We start from the raw sequence: 20826 nt of genomic DNA on the forward strand, positions 1-20826 counted from the left end.
ATTGAAGTAAAACTGGCATAAATTAGAATTAGAGTATTATAACTTTAGAATGTTAAGTGTAATCCCCATGGTAACCACACACACACACAAAAGGCTATAGAATATACACAAAAGGAAATGAAAAAGGAGCTTAAACTTTTCAGTGTAAAAAATAAACTAAAAAGACAGTAATGCAAGAAATAAGCTATAAGGCATATGGGAAACAAATAGCAAAATGACATAAATAAGCCTTTATCAGTAATTATTTAAATGTAAATGGATCAAGCTTTATAATCAAAAGACAGAGATTAACAGAATGGATAAAAACACATGATCTAACTGTGCTGTCTACAAAAGATTCAGTTTAGATCCAAAGACACAAATAGGTTGAAAATAAGAGGATAGAAAAATAGTATAAGGAAATGGTAAGAAAGAGAGAGCAGACGTGACTAATATCAGACAAAATGATTTTAAATCAAATAAAGGTTGCAAGAGACAAAAACAATATATTAAAGGTTCAATACAGTAAGAAGATACAACAAATATAAACATTTGCGGCCGGGCGCGGTGGCTCAAGCCTGTAATCCCAGCACTTTGGGAGGCCGAGACGGGCGGATCACGAGGTCAGGAGATCGAGACCATCCTGGCTAACACAATGAAACCCCGTCTCTACTAAAAATACAAAAAAAATTAGCTGGGCGAGGTGGCGGGCGCCTGTAGTCCCAGCTACTCGGGAGGCTGAGGCAGGAGAATGGCGTAAACCCGGGAGGCGGAGCTTGCAGTGAGCCGAGATAGTGCTACTGCACTCCAGCCTGGGTGACAGAGCGAGACTCCGTCTCAAAAAAAAAAAAAAAAACATTTGCACAGACCAATAACAGGCCAAAATATATGAAGGAAAAACTGAAGGAAGAAATAGACAGTTCTACAGTAATAGTTGGAATCTTCATTACCCTACTCTCAATAATGGATGGAAGAACCAGACAGAAGGTAAGTAAGGAAACAGAGGACTTAATAAACAAACTAGATCTAACAGACATACACAGAACACTCTATCCTACAACAACAGCATATACATTCTTCTCAAGTGCACAGAAGACATTTTCCAGGATAGAGTATATATTAGGTAACAAATTAAGTTTCCATAGATTTTAAAAGATATCATACAGAGTATCTTTTCTGACCACAACTGGATGATGTTAGGTATCAGAAATAGAACTAAAACTGGAATATTCACAAATTTGTGGAAATTAAAAAATACACTGTTAACCAGTAGATCAAAGAAAAAATCACAAGGGAAATTAGAAAATACTTAGAGGTCAGCTGGGTGCAGTGGCTCATACCTGTAATCCCAGCAGTTTGGGAGGCCAAAGTAAGAGGATTGCTTGAGGCCAGGAGTTCAAGACCTGCCTGGGCAACATGGTGAAGCCCCATCTCTATTAAAATTTTAAAAAAAGAAAAAAAGAAGAAAGAAAATATTTAGAGACAAATGAAAATGAAAAGACAACATAACAGAACTTACGGTACACAACAAAAATAATGCTTAGGGGGAAATTTATAGCTATAAATGCTTACATTAAAAAATAAGAAAGTTCAAGGAACTAGATAAAGACATAGACAAAGTAAACCCAAAGCTAGCAAAAGGAAGATAGTAAAGATTAGAGCAGAGATAAAACAAACTAGAGAATAGAAAAATAATAGAGAAAATTATGAAAACAAAAGTTGGTTTTTTAAAGAGCAACAAAAATTGACCAACTTTTAGCTAGGTGGACTAAGGAAAAAAGAAGGCTCAAATTATCAGAAATGAAAGTAGGAACATTACTACTGATTCTACAGAATTAAAAAGGGTTGGAAGAGAGCACTGTGAACAATTGTACACCATCATTTTGGATAATATAGATAAAATGGACAAATTCCTAGAAACTCAAAACCTATCATAACTAAATCACAAAAAGTAGAAAATACAGATAGACTTATAACTAGTAAGAAAATTGAATCAGTAATGAAAAATCTCACAAAGAAAAGCCCTAAACCTGATGCCTTCACCGGTGAATTCTACCAAACATTTCAAGGGGAACTAATACCAATCCTTCTGAAACTTTTCCCAAAAAATTGAAGAGAAGGGAACACTTCCTAACTCATTTTATGAAGCCAGCATTACCCTGGTACAAAAGCCAGACAGAGACACTACAAGAAAATTAAAGACCAATATCTTTTATGAACATGAATTCAACAGCATACTAAAATAATTACACACCATGACTGAATGGAATTTATTCCTGGAATGCAGGGGTGGTTCAACATACTGAAATTGACCAGTGTAATACACCACATTAATAGAATGAAGGGAAAGAAACACCTGATCGATTCAGTTGATGCAGAAAAAGTATTTGACAAAATTCACCATCTCTTCATGATAAAAAAAAACACTCAACAAACTAGGAATATAATGAAACTACCTCAACATAATAAAAGCCATGAGAAACCAACAAGTGAAAAATCAACAGCAAACATACTCCAAGATGAAACACTGAAAACTTTTTCTCTAAGATCGGGAACAAGGCAAGGATGTCCACTTTCATCACTTGTATTCAATATCTTACTAGAAGTTCTAACCAAACCAATTAAGCAAGAAAAAGAAAAGGCATCCAAATTAGAGGAAGAAGTAAAATTATCTTTTCACAGATTATATGATCTATAGAAAACTCTAAATATTCCATCCCCCTCATACACAAAGCCATTAAAACTCATGTTTTAATGAATTCAGTAAAGTAGCACTATCTAAAGTCAACACACAAAAATCAGTTGCATTCTATTTACTAATACTGACCTGGAATGGAAATTACAAAAGTAATTCCTTTTATAATAGCATCAAAAATAATAAAGTACTTAGGAATTAACTTACTCAAGGAGGTGAAAGACTTGTACCATGAAAACTCTAAAACATTGCTGAAAGAAATTAAAGGAGACAAAAATGGGAACACATCCCATGTTCATGTGTTGAAAAACAATATTGTTAAGATGTCAATACTACTCAAAGCAATTACAGATTTAATGCAAGTCATGTTAATGTTTCAATGAAATTTTTTGCAGAAATAGAAAAACCCATTGTAAACTTCATATGGAATCTCAAGGGACATTGAATAGCCAAAACAATGTATGAGAAGAACAGAGCTGGAAGACTCACACTTCCAGCTTATAATAACTTATTGAAACTTATAATAAAGCTACAATAATCAAAACAGTGTGTTACTGACACGAAGACAGACATCTGGACTAATGGGACAGAATAGAGAATCCAGAAGTAAATATCCACAAATGTAGTCAAATGATTGTTGAAAAGGATGACAACACCATTCGGTGGAGAAAAGGCAGTCTTTTCAAAAGATGGTGCTAAGGAAGCTAGGTATCCAGGTGCGAAAGAATGAAGCCGAACCCTTACCTAACATCATATACAAAAATTAACTCAAAGTGGATTAAATGTAAGAATCTTAGATGAAAATACAGGGCAGAAGCTTCACATGACATTGAATTTGGCAATTATTTATTGGATGTGATACCAAAGGCACAGACAGCAAAAGGAAGAATGACAAATTGGACCACATGAAAATTTTAAAATATTTTGCATCAAAAGAATCATTCAACAGAGTAAAAATGTAATCCACAGAATGGGAGAAAATATTTGCAAATTATTTATTTGATAAGGGACAGATATCTAAAATATAGAGAGAATTCATAAACTTAACAACAATAAAACAGCCTGATTCAAAAATGGACAAAAGTCTGAGTACACATTTCTCCAGTAAGATATACAAATGGCCAAGAAGCATATGAAAATATACTCAGCATCACTAATCGTGAGGAAAATGCAAATCAAAACCACAATGAGATACCACCTCACACCCATTAAGAAGGCCACTATACAAAACAAGGAAAAAAAAAAAAAAAAAACAAGTCTTGGCATGAATGTGGAGAAATCAGAACTCCCATGCATTAGTGATGGGAATGTAAAATAGTGCAGCCATTGTGGAAAATGGTTTGGCAAGTCCCCAAAAAGTTAAAGATAGAATTACTATATATGTGATTTAGCAATTCCACTTATGGGTATATACCCAAAAGAATTGAAAATAGTGTCTCAAAGAAGTATTTGTACACCGTGTCCCTAGCAGCATTATGTGCAGTAGCCGAAAGGTAGAAGCAACCCAGGTGTCCACCAAAGGGTGAGTGGATAAACAAAATGTGGCCTTTACATTTAATGGAATATGATTCAGCCTTAAAAGGAAGGCAGTTCTGACACACAGTACAAGATGGATGAACCCTGAGGACCTTATGCTTAGTGAAATAAGCCAGTCATACTGTGTCAGCTTATTTATAAGAGGTACTTAGAGTAGTCAAAATCACGGAGACAGAAAGTAGAGTGCTTGCCAGCGGTTGAGGGGAGGGAAAAAAGGGAATTACTGTTTAATGGGGACTGAGTTTCCGTTTACAAGATAAGAGTTGCGGAGATGGATGGTAGTGATAGACACACATTGTTGTGAATGTGTTTAACTCTACCAAAGTGTGCTCTTTAATATAGTTAGGATGTGAAATTTTATGTTTTGTGTACTTGACCATAGTAAAACAAAAATTTTGGAGGAAAATAAATGTAGGCAGCAACTGTACCTCAGACTTCTCCTGTATGTCTCAGATCCTCATCAGGGGCCTGAGCACAGTATAGTTTTCTAATTAATCATTCTTCGGGGTCAAAAAAAAGCAAACAGTTCTGTCTGTTTAACAGTAATATCTGACATTGAGTGCCTCTTTCGTGCCTTGCATTGTGATCTTATTTCTTCTTTGTGTCCATCCTATGAAACAGTATTTTTATCTTCATTTTATAGAGGAGGGAATTTAGGCAAATGGTTTTATAACTGGCTAGGACCACCAGCTGTTTGGCAGCGGAACGGCAATGCAATTTGAACCTCAACTTACTGCTCACAAGGCCCAAGAACATAATCGCTTTTCTGTACTATCATTTGACATACTGAGAGATCATTTCGTCTCCCCCTCATTGGCGAAAGGATGTGAAGTCACATGCCTAATAGAGGAGCACGGTGGCCTATAAGCCTGTCCAGGGCCTGTGCTGGAACTCCACTGCACCCATGGCTCTCAGGTGCACTGAGTGTGTTGTGCACATGGCAAACACCTCCTTCTGTCACCTGTACCCACTACCTGTCCAAGTTTATAGGTGGAACGACTGCCTTGGTAAAGTTGTGTAAATTGCCCAAAGCCATACGGCTTGTAAAATGGCAGAGCTGGAATTGAACCCAAGTCTGTATTACTCCAAAATCTTATTCTCGCCATTATAAACTCCTGTTCCCTTGTTCCACTCTCCACGCAGCTGCCCCCACGAGCTTCTTAATTTTTCTACTTCAGCTCTTTTGATGAGTTCTCATTGTGTTAGAATGCAGTACAGCAAGCTCCTTACCATAGCCTAAGAATCCCTGAAAGAGCTGGCTTTGACTGACTTCTACTTCATTTTATCCACTCTCCCTCACTCATTCTTCCCAGCCATACAAGTTTTTCTCATCAGTGTTCCTGTGGAGGCGCTCTGTGGCCTGCTCCCGTCCGCAGCCTCTTCCTCAGCTCTCCAGGGGTCTGGCTTCTTTTCATCCTTTGAGTTTCAGCTCTGATGTTAATTCCTCAGAGAGGCCTTCCCTAACTCTCCTCTTTCCCCAAGTTGTCCTCTTGTGATTATGCTCTGTCACCCCTTTCAGACTTTGTTTTTTGGTTAGGGCCTGCCTCTGCAAGTGCTAGAATGTAAACGCCCCAAGGGCAGGGACTGGACTATCCTGTTAGCTGTTGTCTTACTGGTATTGAGCATTTTACCTTCGTATTTGTTAAATGAATGAATAGATCACGATTAAATTCTTGAGAGACATTCAGATGTAAGATTAACAGTTTAAATTTTTGTTCATATCTAAATCCCTTGCTCCAATGCCAGTCTAAATATCAAGAGGTGTGTTGTTTATAGAGAAGAGGAAAACAGTGTTAAAGTATTAAGTTTCTGTAATTGAATGAATTTTCTCCCCAAAATGAAATATTCAGTACTTCAGAAATTTGTTAGAGGGATATGCATCAAGGGAGAGTTTTAGAACTAAGTGTCACCAGCGTGACCACTTGGCTTTTAAATAGTCTAAAGTGTTATAATTAATATTGGAGTTATTTATGTATTATACCTTTCTGCTGAAGGTTGTCCTCACTTTAAATGGATATAGTAGTGTTCCTCCCCTGATGAGGATAAATTAGAATTGAGATCTCCTTGTTGAAAGAAATCCAATCAGACTGCAGGTAACTCTTGAGTCACCTATTACTGTTATAAGTGAAAGCAGACAGTATCAAATGAGAACCTCGCTCCTGTGTTGACTTTTCAGCATAGTAGAGTCCTTGGGAAGCGCATGCATCTGGTATCTGTGCCTCTTCACCCTGCAAACCCTCCCTACCCTTGACCACCGACTTCCTGGGAGCTGCTGGAGGTGTCGGGGGAGGCGGGGTGAGGAGGCAGGTCAGGATGGCCATGGTAACTAATGCCATTGGAGCAAGTGCTACCAAATGCCCAGACGCTGGTGTGTACAGCATAAGAGCGCTCCCTGACTCCTCAGGGCCTGCTGTGTCTTGCCTGTTCTAAATCGCCAGAAGCTCCACCCTGTTCATGTTCTTCATTTAATCCTTTCTAACTTAGAACTATTTTTGATCCTTGGCTGTACTTCATTAATTTTGAAATACCAACAGTGCTAGACGAACACTAATGTCTCATAACTTAGGTGGGTTTACTTTTTCTGCTCTAAATTTTTATTTCACTTTGAATTATTAGCTAGTTCTAAAGGTATTTTGCAGAGATAGTTACTCTGACTGGTATTTGCAAGTTTATTTTATCACTTGGGATTTCTTTGAAGAGAAAAGGATGTATTTCATGTATCATAAAACCTACCGCTCCTTGTACTGGTTTGCAGGCATAGCTCAGAAATGTGTAGTCATAGCAACACGGAAGAAGAGCTGCTCTGCCCTCCAGAGGTCTCTCTGGATGGACCGGTCATGAGAGCATACTTAGCAGCGATATGGCATCGCGATCGGGGAGCGGATGCTGGAGCCTGACTGCCTATTTCCAAATCCACCTCGAACACATTCAGTTGCGAGACCTTGGCCATGTTCGCCTCTGTGTGTCTTAGTTTTCTCATCAGTAGAATGAGGACAGTAACAAACATCTACCACATAGAGAGTTTGTGAGGATTGAATGCTTTCACACTTAGAACAGCCCCTGGCACATCCTGTGTCCTAGAATGTGACAACTGCTGCTGTTACCTTTATTAGTTTTACTCATGTTACTATTTTGTGAAGGTAAACTGACAATCTCATTTTCAGTCTTTGCTTATGTGAGAGACACTTAAATGTACAAAGCTTCGCTTGCCTTGAGAGTGGCAGTGTGCTCCAGGAACAGAAATTCAGTGGGGCCAGCTTATTATCTGACCACTGATCCCAGAGATCACCAGGTACTTGGTAAACATCCTCTTTACCTGGCAGACGAGGCCTGACACTTCCCCTGTTTCTACTGGGCTTCCATTGACTCACAAGCATAAATCCCCCTATCGTTAGGACTTCCCCTGCCACCATCGGGGCAGTGTACTACTGGCAGCTTCCCGGGTTGTGTGTGGAGACACTGAGCCCTGTTGTTTACTTTAGAAGTTTATTGTCCCCAGAATGCTGCTCCCCTACAACTGTCTCCTGCAGTGTGAAGGCTGACATTGTATCGTGGCTGTATATCCACATGCATTTATTAAATCACACCTCCCTTACAGCCCAGATCTGACAGAACTCTGGGAGCTACCCCTTCATAAGTAGATCAAAGCCAGGCACCAACGGGCAAATATTTTAAACACTCGTACTGTAGCCAGGAGCTGCAAGGACTAGTAAGATAGGAGTCTGAGCACACGGTGAGCACACATTCTCTGGAGTCAGAGCTCGTGCACCGTGGCCTGAATATCTGCAGTGTGCATGGGTGTGCCGGGCACTCTGTTAACCATGCTGCATACAGTGGCTCCTTCCGAGTCTCAGATGTGACATTGGAGTGCTGCCCCAAATCCAACTGGAACTATTTCATGGCCCCAAAACCCTTTCGTGTGGTTTAAGTTAGAAGTGGTATTGGTTGTTTCTGACCCTGAAACCTGTGTGTGATGGGGCTGCCAGACTGTGACTGCTTCGTACCACGCTGTGCTTTGAAGTGGTCAGTAAAATGATTCCAGAGCATGTCATGTACAAAATTAGTTTCATTGCCACAGGATCCTTCACCGCCAAAACCCCGTGAATGTGAGGTACCTGTGAGCATGGCCCTCCGTTGGCCACAGAAGCTTTTGGAGTGGGCAGCGTGTGCGATGATTGTGCAGGGCACAGGTCATCTTCCCATGACTTCACTGCCAGATGGACGGGCTCATGGGTCCTGCTTTGCCTGGCGTGGGCTCATGGGTCCTGCTTTTGCCTGGCGTGGGCGCTTGAGCTTTCACATCTGGGACTGGTGAGGGATGGAGAGCACACGCCCAGCAAGGCCTGGACAGCGCACTGGTGCCACAGCCCTTCGTGTAGGCCCACGAGATGCAGTGGAGGAAGTGTGAGCCTTGTAGAGAGAGAGAGGTTTCAGGCTTCAGAGAGGAGGCCTGTGAAGTCAGGAACATCTCCCCTCTCCCTTTACAATTGATGAAATGTACATTGTGCCAAGCAAGGACAGTGAATTGGCCTTCGTTTCAGCATCTTTAATAAAGTACTGATTTGGGTTATGCACAGAGGTAAAATCTCTAGTGGACAGAGGCATGAAATGTAGTTCTGTCAAAACTCAGCAGTGTTTTATGGGGCCTATGTACCACTTCCCTTATGTACCACTTCCCTTATGTACCACTTCCCTTATGGCCTAGAAGCCGAGAAGCAGCCTCAGCTTTCAGTGCAGGGGTGTTACTGAGATGGTTTTTTCCCTTGGGAAAGACTGAAACTGCTCCTTCTTATAGTGTATATTAAATGCAAATCTTATTCTGTATTCTTCAGATTGTAACCTATAATACAAGTCTGACAATTATTTCTCTGCCTTCTTTTAGTATTTTTTTTAACACTTTCAGTATTAGCAATTAGCCATTAATTGGCAAATTGGAGGGTATACATAGTCGTGATTTTAACTTTTATTTTTAAACGCTATTAAGGCATAACAGGCTACAAAACATAGAACAGGACATACAGCACTGCATGGAAACATTTGAAGCACAAATGTTCTCTCGTATTAAAATATAAAAACTCAGAGGGAAATTAGATACCAGATAGACCAACAATTTAGAGAAGGAAGAGGGAGCCAAAATGGGTGGTTTGTGGTGGGTATTGCACACATAGTTTTCAGCGTCACGCAGGGAGACCCTGTGTAGAATCTGTACCATAAATTAGACTTCTACTTTAATTTTCTGAATGAGAAGAGTATGCAGTGGGACCAGTGACATAAATGAGAGTTGAGAACAAAAGATAATCATGACAGATGAAGGTGGAAGTAAAATGAACTTTAGAAAGCAATGAAAATATCTCTTGACATTTGAGTTTATTCTGAAAAATTTGTGGCCCCTTGCAAAAGTCAGGGGATCTTCAGATATATCTCTGCCCCAGGACCTCCATGTTGTCTGGCCCCTCCCTCTCTCCAGCCCCCTGCCTTACTCTCCAGCACCCTGCGAGCGGGAGCTCTTCTTTTTAAGGAGGTGGTCCCAACGGGTAGCACGAGTCCCATGAAACTCCAGGAAGCCCGGGGCTCCCTGGGCAGCACTTTGGGAAGTGTCTTTTTTCCTCTCAGTAAGAAAGTTCTCAGAGAACAGGGACAAGGTCATTGAGGACACTCCCCTGGGAATGCACTGGGGTGAGATGGGGTGAGGGGGTTGCCTTTTCAGGGCCACACTCTTAGCGTGTTTTCTTCTTTGGCTGACAGAAATTGGCATTATTGTAAAGTATTTTGGTTTGTAGCAATATAACACATTTTGAGAACAGTTTTTAAACTGAACTACTACTTTGCACTCTAAAAAACTCTACATTTTTACCATGGTCCGAGAAGATATTTGTTTAGATGTGACAAGGGATTTGTGAAGCATCTTCATCTAGGAAAACCTTTTTCTAACAGGGCAGATAATTACACAGGTTTGTAAAAGCCTGGGTGGAGTAGGCTTGCCGGTGCTGACCATGCTCTGTGCAGGCCAGCTCTGGGAGAGGTTCTAATTGTGTGCCCCTCCCTGCTCCACAGTGTACTTTGGAAAGCCCTGCAATACACAAATCCCTTGCCTTCATGGGTTTGTTATCTAAAAAGAGTTTTAAAATATATATCCTGGATGCAAAAATTAAATAAACATATTACATATAATATATGTATCTGTTATACAGATATTATAAATAAAGTCCATATATATCAGAACATCATGAAAAGTCTTTTAACACATTTAAATCATTTTAATTTACATAATGCATATTTTTTCAATGCCAGTACTTTTTAGGGTTGGTTTATTTATTTACTTATTTTTGAGACAGAGTCTTGCTCTGTCACCTAGGCTGGAGTGCAGTGGCACAGTCTCGGCTCACTGCAACCTCTGCCTCCCGGGTTTAAGCGATTCTTCTGCCTCAGCCTCCCGAGTAGCTGGGACTGCAGGCAGCTCACCACCACGCCCAGCTGATTTTTTTGTATTTTTAGTAGAAATGGGGTTTCACCATGTTGGCCATGCTGGTCTCAAACTCCTGACCTCGTGATCCACCCACCTCCGCCTCCCAAAGTGTTGGGATTACAGGTGTGAGCCACTGCTCCTGGCCTGTTTATTTATTAATTCAACAAATATTCATTGGTGCTTCCCATGTTCTAGGCCGGAAGTTGGCACACCTTTTCTGTGAAGGGCCACATAGTAAATATTTTGGCTCTGCAGGCCGTGCTATCTCTTGGCAGCTCCTCCACCCTGCCCTTGCAGTGTGACAGCAGCCGCTGACACAGGCAAGTGATGGGCGTGGCTGTGTGCTGTAGAACTTTATTTATGGATACTGACATTTGAATTTCAAATAATTTTCATGTGTCAGAAATCAGTATTCTTCAGATTTTTTTCCAATCATCTAAATATATTAAAACTGTTTTTAGTTTGCTGTCATAAAAAGCACAGGCCATGATTTGCTGACCCCTGTTCTTAGCAGTCTTCTAAACACCGACAGAGCAGTGACCAGAACAGAGTTCCTGTCGCCCTGGAGTCTACATTTAATGATGTACAGGACTTTAAGTAGCACTGATTTTGATAGCTGAAAGAATAGTTTAGCTTGATGGAATCTGTCTCATCAGACAATTCCAGTTTTAACATTTCAGCTTACCCGACTGTACTTTAAAAGTGAGCTTGGCACATCAATCTGCTGGTCATTAAAACCCTTACCATGGATGGTTTTTCTGTATCATGCTGTTTCCCAGCCTATGTTCTTCTCCCCTGCTAATATCTTATCCCCTTGCTGGTACAAGACCACCCAGTTTAGTGTTACGCCGTGTGTTGAACCAGCTGAGGCCCAGTGCAGTGCTGCCTCGGCCATTCAGCAGTACAAGGTGCTTTACTGACGCTGTGGTCTTGGTGGCCTGGGTCAAGACCCCAGAGTCCCCTGCCGAAGAGCTGGCCAGCACCATCAAGTCCTGCTCTAGTGCTGATTGCAGGGTTCTTTCAAGGCAGTTTTGCAACAAATAGGCTCATGCCTTCTATTTGTAGTAGCTATGGAAACGTTAGAAGCTCTCTTTCTAAAGCTAAGCATACAATAAAGCACTTCAGATGTTGGTGGGATTAGAGACTTTAGAAGATGTTTAATTTTCTCCCCTACTCTTTCTTTCTCTCTGTCCCTTTAGAGAGGGAACAAGAGGGCAATGTGAATATTAACTGAGACTTGCTTTAATCTCTCTCATGACACTTCAGACTGTCTAGGTCTGCACAGGCTGCACTCTAACAAGGAGTGGCATGCATATTCATGACCCAGGGCTGTGGACCAGACGCGCTCTCTAGGGCTGTATTTTACAATGTTTTTATTTTCAACTCAAATTTCGTGAAAGAAACAACTATGAAAAATTGATTTTGTGATTACGATTAAGTCTAGAACCCAAGACAGCAGTGCTAAAATGTTCTCACTGGAAATAGGAACAGATTAGAGGAGGTTTGTGTAGTATTTGATTTACAGATAGACAACACAAACCCCAAAATGTTGGTGCTCACTTAGAGGGGGCAGTGGAGCAAACTTCACGTCTACCTAAGAAGAATGCATAGGGGTTCTGCCTTCATGAAGTCCTCCTTAAACCGGAAGGAAAGATGAATTTCACTTAAAATACGTAAGAGTATTAAATGTATATTTAAATGAAAAGTGTTGAGGTTTACTATTATTGGCATGGTTGTTATTTCTGATTTTCAAGGCCCTGAAAAGGGGTTGATTCCAGAGTGGTCTTGTGGCCCTATTTCTTCTCAGCCTTTCACACTTCCTTGACTTACATCTTTTTGCACTTTGGTACTAATTTTGGAAGAAGACAAAAGTGCGTTTTCTGCTTTGGGCTTCAGTGCTTCCTCCGTTAGGTTGTCAGGTCAGTGGCTATGCCAAGAATCTGCTCCTTGTGAAATACTGGACTATCGTATTTTGTTCCTGAGGTCGTATGCCTGAAGCCTGGGGCTGCAGAGGGCTGAGCAGGACCTATCACCCCAGCTGCAAGCGGTGCCCCTGTTTGAGGGAGACACCTGGCAACCCTTCATCTCCAAGAGGGCTTTTCTGCAGTCTCATTCTTTCTCTGCTCCACTTGTCTTATATATAAAGCTGGCATTGTGTAAGTTTGTATTCTACAGAAATTAACTACCAAACACTTTAAGGGTGGGTTGCTATTAAAATACCATGATAACAGTATTTTCACAAAATGTGATAGAAATGTTGCCCTCCAACCCCAAGATGAACAGATTAAAATCCACTCTTTGCTCCCATCTACATGGGAATTCTGGTGTTTTGTTGTTGTGGACCTTTTATTTACGCAGTCCAGCCTCCTTGCCTGGGTTGCGTTTATATCGGTTTACTTTCATCTAATCTCTCAAACACTAAAAAGCCCTGGGTCGGGAAACCACACCAAGAACAGGAGGCAAAAACACAGCCTGTGGGTCGCTGCAGTGCCACCGTGGCCCCACCCACGTGGTGAATGAGAGATAGCATGCTTGCATTTGTTCATTTAGCAAACATTTCCCAGCACCACGCTAGGGACAGAGCACAGAGAAGTGAGTACCACTGGGCTTGTTGCGAGGAGTTCACAGTGCATTAGGGCGTACAGAAATATAAACAAAGAGTCATAGCTTACATAATTTCAATAAGGCCAGACATGGTGGCTGTAGTCCCAGCTATTCAGGAGGCTGAGGCAAGAGGATCACTTGAGCCTAGGCTTTCAAGATACAATTTCAATAAGTACGTATTGAACATGCAGCTTGTGCTGGGAACTAGACTCGGTGCTAGGATATCGAAGTCAATTAGATGGGACTCCTGCGCTCGAGTTTATGAGCTCACAAACTCATAAACAGATGAGTACAGTGCAGTGTGATGAGAACTGTTAAAAAAAAAAAAAAAAAAAAAAAAAAGAGACTGCATTGGCAACAGACAGCAGGTGCACCTAATTTAAGCAGGTGTCGCGGGGTAGCTTAGACAGGGAAGGCTTCCGGGAGACTGTGATACTTTGCTGAGTCTCGAAGCCTAAGTGTGCCCCATGAGAAAAGAAGCAGCAGTGAGGAAAGCACATCCCAGGTCAGGGATTTGTGTGTGCAAAGACAGAGGCGAGGCCAGCATTGTGACATTGCCAGAACCTGAGAGATGAGGGTGTCTGGCAGGAGAGGTTGGTAGGGGCCGTCTGGCAGGGTCTCACGTGCCCTGGAGTGGAGCACTTTGATAGTCCCTTTCCTCCAGAGACATCCTGTGTTTGCTGCTGGCAGTGACGGTGCTGGCACCAGACTCTTCAGTTTCTGAGCCAACCACCCCTCTGATCTCAGGAGGTCTGAATGCATTATTGGGAATTTCAACTTTCCTACTTTAATTATATTTAAGTGAATAACCAGGATGTTTCAGAAAGAATTGTTATGCTTCTTTCATTTACCATTAGGGAGTTATACTCATGAACAAAAATTCCCCAGTCTTATACATACATTTCTTGCTCCTTGAGTCAGTTCTCCTAATAATCTCTGACTCCTCCTTTTCCTACAAAAAGTGAGAAAATGAATTTGTATATTGCCAGTGACATCCTGGGTGTGAAATTCAAATAATTCATTGTTGAGAAATTCACGAATATGTTGTAAGTGCTTGATACCGGGGTTCATTATCTTTATTCTCTATGCTGGCACAAAGTGGGGGTTCAGTGATCATGGAAAAGAGGTGGATATTCGAATTTAAGAGTTATGCATTTGAATATTTGAATAGGTTCTGTCTCCAGAAAAGAAATGCAGGCATATAAAGGACCTGGACTTTGTCACAAGAGAATGACAGATAAATGACAAAATGAGAACGTTTTCCCCACCATAGACAGATGACTGATTATAGAAGCAGCATCAGCTGGGCACTGACAGTCCTTTTCTCTGCCATCTGGAAAAGGTCAGTCATTTATACCCACCAGTGGTTTTGATGCTAAACCTCCAAAGACCAGCAGGTCATTCACTCAGCACATGCTGGTTGGTCCTTTGCTTTGTGCCAGGCTCCATGTCGAGGCCCAAGTCCCCAGGAACACACGACCACAGCCCCTGCCGTGGAGGAGCTGGGAGACCCAGGCCAGGAGCTTAAGTGCTGTGAGTGGGGAAGCAGAGAGGACCCTGGGCCAGCTCACCGGGTGGGTATTGGAGGGACTAAGATGGAGCAACCTTTTTAAAGCCCCAAAAACTCTTCCTGAGCATACAGCTGCCCGTGTTTAGTATATTTCAGTTGTCTGACTTCATTGGACAGTCATTTTTACTGTTTTCTTTTGAGGCTGTTGAACTAGGGAGAGAGACTGTTGGACTCATTTTCTTTCCCAGATACTACAGGAAAGAGCACCTGCTTTATGAATGTTCAAAGTTTTCTCCGTGTTCCCATGCCATGTTGGGGGAGCTAGAAATGTCTCAGAACTGGTCCACAGCGTTGGACAGGGGCGTTCAGGACAAGATCAGAAGACTTGGCTCTTTAGCTCTAGGGTTTGATACCTTGTGGGGACACTGACACCCTGGTTCTGGCATTGGCAATGCCCGAGTGGGAAGCATCTGGTAATCATCAGGGGACAGGACTTGTTTGACTTCATGCCTTTATCTGCTCATGGGCGGGGAGGCCTCTTTCTTTGGAAAAGTGTTTATTCCACCCTAGGTTCTTTGTTGTTCCCCTGGATCAGGGTGCCAGGCCCAGTAGGGACACAGCCTCTCTTGGCAGTCTCTTATGTATGTCCCTGAATCCAACCACTGAAGACTGGTCCCTGCAGTAGTTTTTATACAGTCCTTTATAGAACTACATATAATAGCAATTTAATGCTTGCATGAAGTTTACACGGCTCTTGGTGATTAAATCAAATGCCCTACTCAGTAATGTGGCGATGCTATCCCAGTCTTCGTAGGTTGTCTCTGGTCTCCTGCCAAGCGGAACGTGCCAGGTGAGCACTTGGGCACAGTGAGCCCTGATGCTTTCAGGAGCCTGAGTATTCAAACTAAACACAGCAAATCCTTCAAAGGCCTTCCAGCTTCATCTTTATACTGAATGCGGGAAATTCCATGGTGACTCCTAGGAAACAATTCTTATTTCTAACTGGGCTCCCATTAAACAAGATGATTTTCCTGATTCTAACCTGACATCTTTGTGACTGATTCTTTAGTGCTCCTCTTATTCTTTCCCTAGTGAGTCAGTAACATAATTATTCAACAAAGGAATGTGTGTGTGTGCACGCACACACGTTTGCCTGTGTGTGTGTTCTTGGGTTCATAAACTTCAGTTTGAGCTATTCTAAGACTTTGCTTCCTTGTTCATTCATTCAACAAATACTGAGTAAATATCTCCGGGTGCCAGGGGCTGGACATCACACACGCATGTTGGATGTATATGTGCGTATGCATGCATTGCCTCTTTTTAATGTGTTTGCAGTTTAGATGCATATTCAGAGAATGCATCCTCAAGAAAACCTGTTAATTGATCCTGGATGTTCCGTGTTTCTGTGCTCCTCTACTCCTTTTCTGATAATTCTTATGTGAAGTTATCAAACAGGAAAGTATGTTGTCACATTCCTTCACTCTGGCTCCAGTTCTGACCCAGTGGGTGATATACGCCATCCGAAACCTTACTGAAGACAACAGCCAAAACCAAGATTTGATTGCAAAGATGGAAGAACAGGGGCTGGCAGATGCATCCCTACTTAAAAAAGTGGGTTTTGAAGTTGAAAAGAAGGGCGAAAAGCTGATCCTGAAATCTACTAGAGATACCCCTAAGCCAGTAAGTACCCTCAAGGGAACTGTCCTTCCCTTTGGTTTGTAGAAAGCTGTTTCCACTTCCCCTTTGCTTCAAGCACGAGGCTCTTTGTAAGAATATGGATAGGAGAATTGTGCCCTCTCTAGTGGTTTACCGAGGAAAGCCCTAAAGATAGCTGCAAACAGCTTTTTTGTTATGGCTTTATGATGCCATTTTCTTAAAACAGATAAAATTTCAAACTCATTCTGGGTGAGACATATAAAAGGCATATCAAAATGTATACATGGTGTAAAAGTAAGTTACTCATAGGAATTAGATTTTCTTTAAAAGATAGTTAATGTTCACTATAGTTTAAAAAACAAAACTCCTTGAATACTATTGCATGAATTGTTTCAGGTTTCTCTAAGTTATTTGTGATCACTGACCAAAGTTCTGGGTTTTTTCCCCCTTTGTCTGATGAATCGTGTAAATAGATTTGTTATATCTGCATTTCTTTCTTTTTTCTTCTTAGTGAATGAACTGCATCCAAATACCTGAATATTTGGAATATGTTTCATGGATTTTTCATCTTCTGCAGTATGTGAAATCGCAAGTGTTTGAAGATTTATAAGTACAAATTCGGGAACTTAGGAATTTTTTAGGTAGTGGAGTTTAATGTGTATAAGCTAGAAGTGGAAGTAACTGAGCGTTCTCTTGTTTCTTTGCATTAATGTAACTTTGTGGTTTGCCTTTGTCCCCCTGGATAGAACATGCATTTAAAGAATATATTGTACTTACTGTGACAGCAGATAATAAACCAGTCTCTTGGAGGGCACAACCCTTATTTGACAAAACTTGGACATTGGCTTGGACTGTGTTTGTCCCTTCAGATGGCAACTCAGCATCATTCTTTATATTCCTCTTCTCATTGGGTTTTCTGAATTCTGGCAGGCAGTTGAAGTAGTTTCTCACTGTGATTAATTCTACCAATCTCTTTTCACCCCTCTGCCTTTCCAAAACATTGACAAGACTCATTTCCAGTTAATTAATTCAAGAACCCTCCCTCTTCATTTTAGGTACTGGGCTGTCTTGTCACTGAGCCCTATCCCTTTGGAATGTGGCAGGGAGCGAGGTTGGTGAGAGACCATGTGGGCACTTAACTCTTCTTGTTCCAGTTCGTCCCAGAAGTTGACATCCCAGGCCCCATTCTGTGTCAAGGTGAATGCCTGTGTCCTCCCCGGCTTTATGCCTCTGTCATGGGGGAGGAATAGCTGATGTTCTGCTCTGGTGCAGCGCCATAGCATTAAAGGTACATTTCTGTCTTCTTTGATTTAAAAAGCACCAGTCTCATGAAGGTGCCACTCAGTTTTAGCCACGTCTTCACTGGAATTACAAAAGTACTTTTAGGGAGCAGGAATTTATTTGACATCTAGTTATCTGTCTGTCTGTTCATTTGTCTGTCTATCTGCTGTATGAGAGGTAGGAGTGGATTAAATGACCACTGAACTCACTGAATCCAGATCATTCATATTATTAACAAAAGCTCTAGGGGGAGGTCACATTGTGAATGCTTAAAACATATTATCTTCTTCAACAGCCACATCACCAAACAATATATCCAGAGATTTTGCACAGTTCGTGTTGAACCTTCCAAAATCAAAACAATAAAGACCTGTACAAAAGTTTTTACAAAAATACTGATTGCTCCCAAATAAAATGCTTCTAAGCTTTGTGTAGGCATACTTTAACTGATTTGTAAAAATAGCTTAAGCATGTTGAGAATGAAATAAAAGTTTTCCCATGTGCTATCTAATGTACTCCGTGTAACTCTGAAGACACATCAGCTTCTAGGATTGCAGCAATCTATGAATAACGTTTTTCTCTCATTTATGACTTTCCATCAGTAAAGAAGCGCTTGCGAAAGTAAAATTACACAAAGGAGTCATTCTCTTCTGGGACATAAAGAGTTAAAGCTCTGTCCTCTAAATAGAAGGCTGGCCAAAGGGAAAAAACAGTGGGAGTCCCTTTTCCCTTTTAACAAGTTTGCAATAGACACTTCTTTTTTTCCTGTCTCAATGGATGTGTGCACACCAGTGGAATCACACAAACTTGTCGGTATGAGCTATATAATAACAAACACAAATAAATAAAAGGGAGCCTTGTGAGAATACAGAATGGGGTAATGGTTATGTGTTTTCTAAGTAGGAAGTGTGGGGCTTGCATAGTGAAAACATGCTGATGACTGCATTGTGGCTGCCTTTGATTCCCTTGGATGGATTAATTCTTGAGCACAACAGCTTCCCTGTCCTCTATGGTGGACTCGGAGCTCCTGAGAACCTTGTTTTACATGCTATAGAGGATTAATCACCACCTCAATCAGTCATTTAGAAGGAAGAAAAAAGCAGGCCAGCCTTACAGAATTTGTAAAGAGACAGAATGGTCACAGCAAGTTTTGTGACCATATTATTGCTTTCAAGAGCAAGCTGACAAAGCTTTTAGCTGGCTTCACTTTAAAAGATAGAGGGGAAGGCTCCTCAGCTTGATACTGAGTCCGAATATTTGCAGAGTGATTATTTTTTAATACTTTAACAATGGATGTGAAGATTTCAAAAATACTTATTTTTGCAATCTTAAAACAGTCAGCTGTCTGTATCCATAGGTTCTGTATCCACAGATTGAACCAACTAGGGATTGAAAATACTCAGGAAAAATAAAATAGTAGTACAACAACAAAAAACAATACAGATTTTAAAATACAGGGTGACAACGATGTCCATAGCATTTACATTTTATTAGGTGTTACCAGTAATCTGGAGATGATTTAAAGTATGTGGGAGAATGCGGGTAGATTATATGCAAATACTATGAAGGTTCATATCAGAGACTTGAGCATCTATAGATTTTGGCATCCAAGTGAGCAGGTCCTGGAACCAACACCCCATAGATTTCAAGGACCAACTTACTAAACTGTTAGGATTTATTAATATTTGTTCATTATCCTCCTGCCCCAGCCTTGTAAGACATGCCTGCTTCCTCTTCTGTCATGATCCTAAGTTTCCTGAGGCCTCCCCAGCCATGCTTCCTGTATAGCCTGCAGAGCCATGAGCCATTTAAACTTCTTTTCTTTATAAATTATCCAGTCTCAGGGAGTTCTGTATAGCAATGCGAGAAGGCACTAATGCAACGTCCTGGTTTTGTGGTTCTGTTTTTGTTTTTGTTTTTAGGAGCTAACATTGAGATGCATTTTGTTGTTGTTGTTCAGTAACTTCACAATCTAAGCACAGGCTTTGGAAACCGCTAAAACATGTCCTTTGCAAAGTGGGATATAGAAAAAGTGATTGAGATGATTTGGGCTACCAATTAGTACGTCTTTAAATCAAAAATTAATGTTTTTATTGTGCATCTTATATCCATTCTCTTTTGAAGTCATTCATGTGCTGCCCTAATAATACATGACATTTAAATGTTATTTAAATGATTTTTTTTTTCAAGGCAGAATCTTGCTCTGTTGCCCAAGCTGGAGTGCAGTGGCACAATCTTGGTTCACTGCAACCTCTGCTTCCCAGGTTCAAGCGGTTCTTCTGCCTCAGCCTCCTGAGTAGCTGGGATTATAGGCATGCACCATCATGCCTGGCTGATTTTTGTATTTTTAGTAAAGACAGGGTTTAACCATGTTTCCAGGCTGGTCTCAAACTCCTAACCTTATGATCCGCCCTCCTCGGCCTCCCAAAATGCTGGGATTACAGGCATGAGCCACTGCGCCTGGCCTTAAAATGATTTTTTTTACTGTCCTTTAATTTCTGTCATTGAATGAATAAACAAAGATGTTAGAACAAAAATGCCAGTCTTTGCAGAAAGAAAACTTTTTTAAAAATCTTTCATCGTCAGTAAGTTCTACACATAAGTGCTTCACATGTGAAGCAGTAGAATTGAGGCAGAATTTTTAAATGCAGAAAAGCTGAGGAAGAACCTTAATGTTTAAGATCTAATGTAAAACCTAGCCTGTAGGGCAGCAGGGGGGCAACAACAACGAAACCGCCCTCTTGGTGCTGTCCGAGGTTCTGATCATTTCAGCCGTATTGGCTTGTTCACATAAAATCAATTGAAAACCTTGTTTCAAAATTCAGATTTTTTTCTTGTGTTTGTATGACACAATATCTGTTTTCCTCTTCCCTACACACTTTATGTATTTATTTATATTTTGAGGTCACATATTATGTGATATTTCACAATATGAATTTGATTTACTATCCACAATATACATGAATTTTTAAGCTTTTGCCGTAAACATAGTGGTTATGGTATTAACTCATCCCTCAGACTCTCCTCATCTCAACCAGAGACATTCCTGTCAGTGGAAATTAATTTTCATAGTTTTCCATAATTATTTATTCTTGCTTA

The 20826-nt window shown here is 40.9% G+C and overlaps 1 protein-coding gene across 1 annotated transcript in view; it reads left to right on the forward strand.

The window, feature by feature from the left end:
* Nucleotides 1-17285, forward strand: part of LOC105464280 (ataxin 10) — a 175562-nt gene extending 158277 nt beyond the window's left edge. The window contains exons 11-12 of the mRNA XM_071080744.1: nt 16283-16470; nt 16958-17285. Of these exons, the coding sequence (XP_070936845.1) occupies nt 16283-16470; nt 16958-16960 (191 nt within the window). The 3' untranslated portion in view covers nt 16961-17285. The remainder of the gene's footprint in view (nt 1-16282; nt 16471-16957) is intronic.
* Nucleotides 17286-20826: the final 3541 nt, after the last annotated feature.

Source organism: Macaca nemestrina, chromosome 15, assembly GCF_043159975.1.
Source record: "Macaca nemestrina isolate mMacNem1 chromosome 15, mMacNem.hap1, whole genome shotgun sequence".
Classification (NCBI taxonomy): domain Eukaryota; kingdom Metazoa; phylum Chordata; class Mammalia; order Primates; family Cercopithecidae; genus Macaca; species Macaca nemestrina.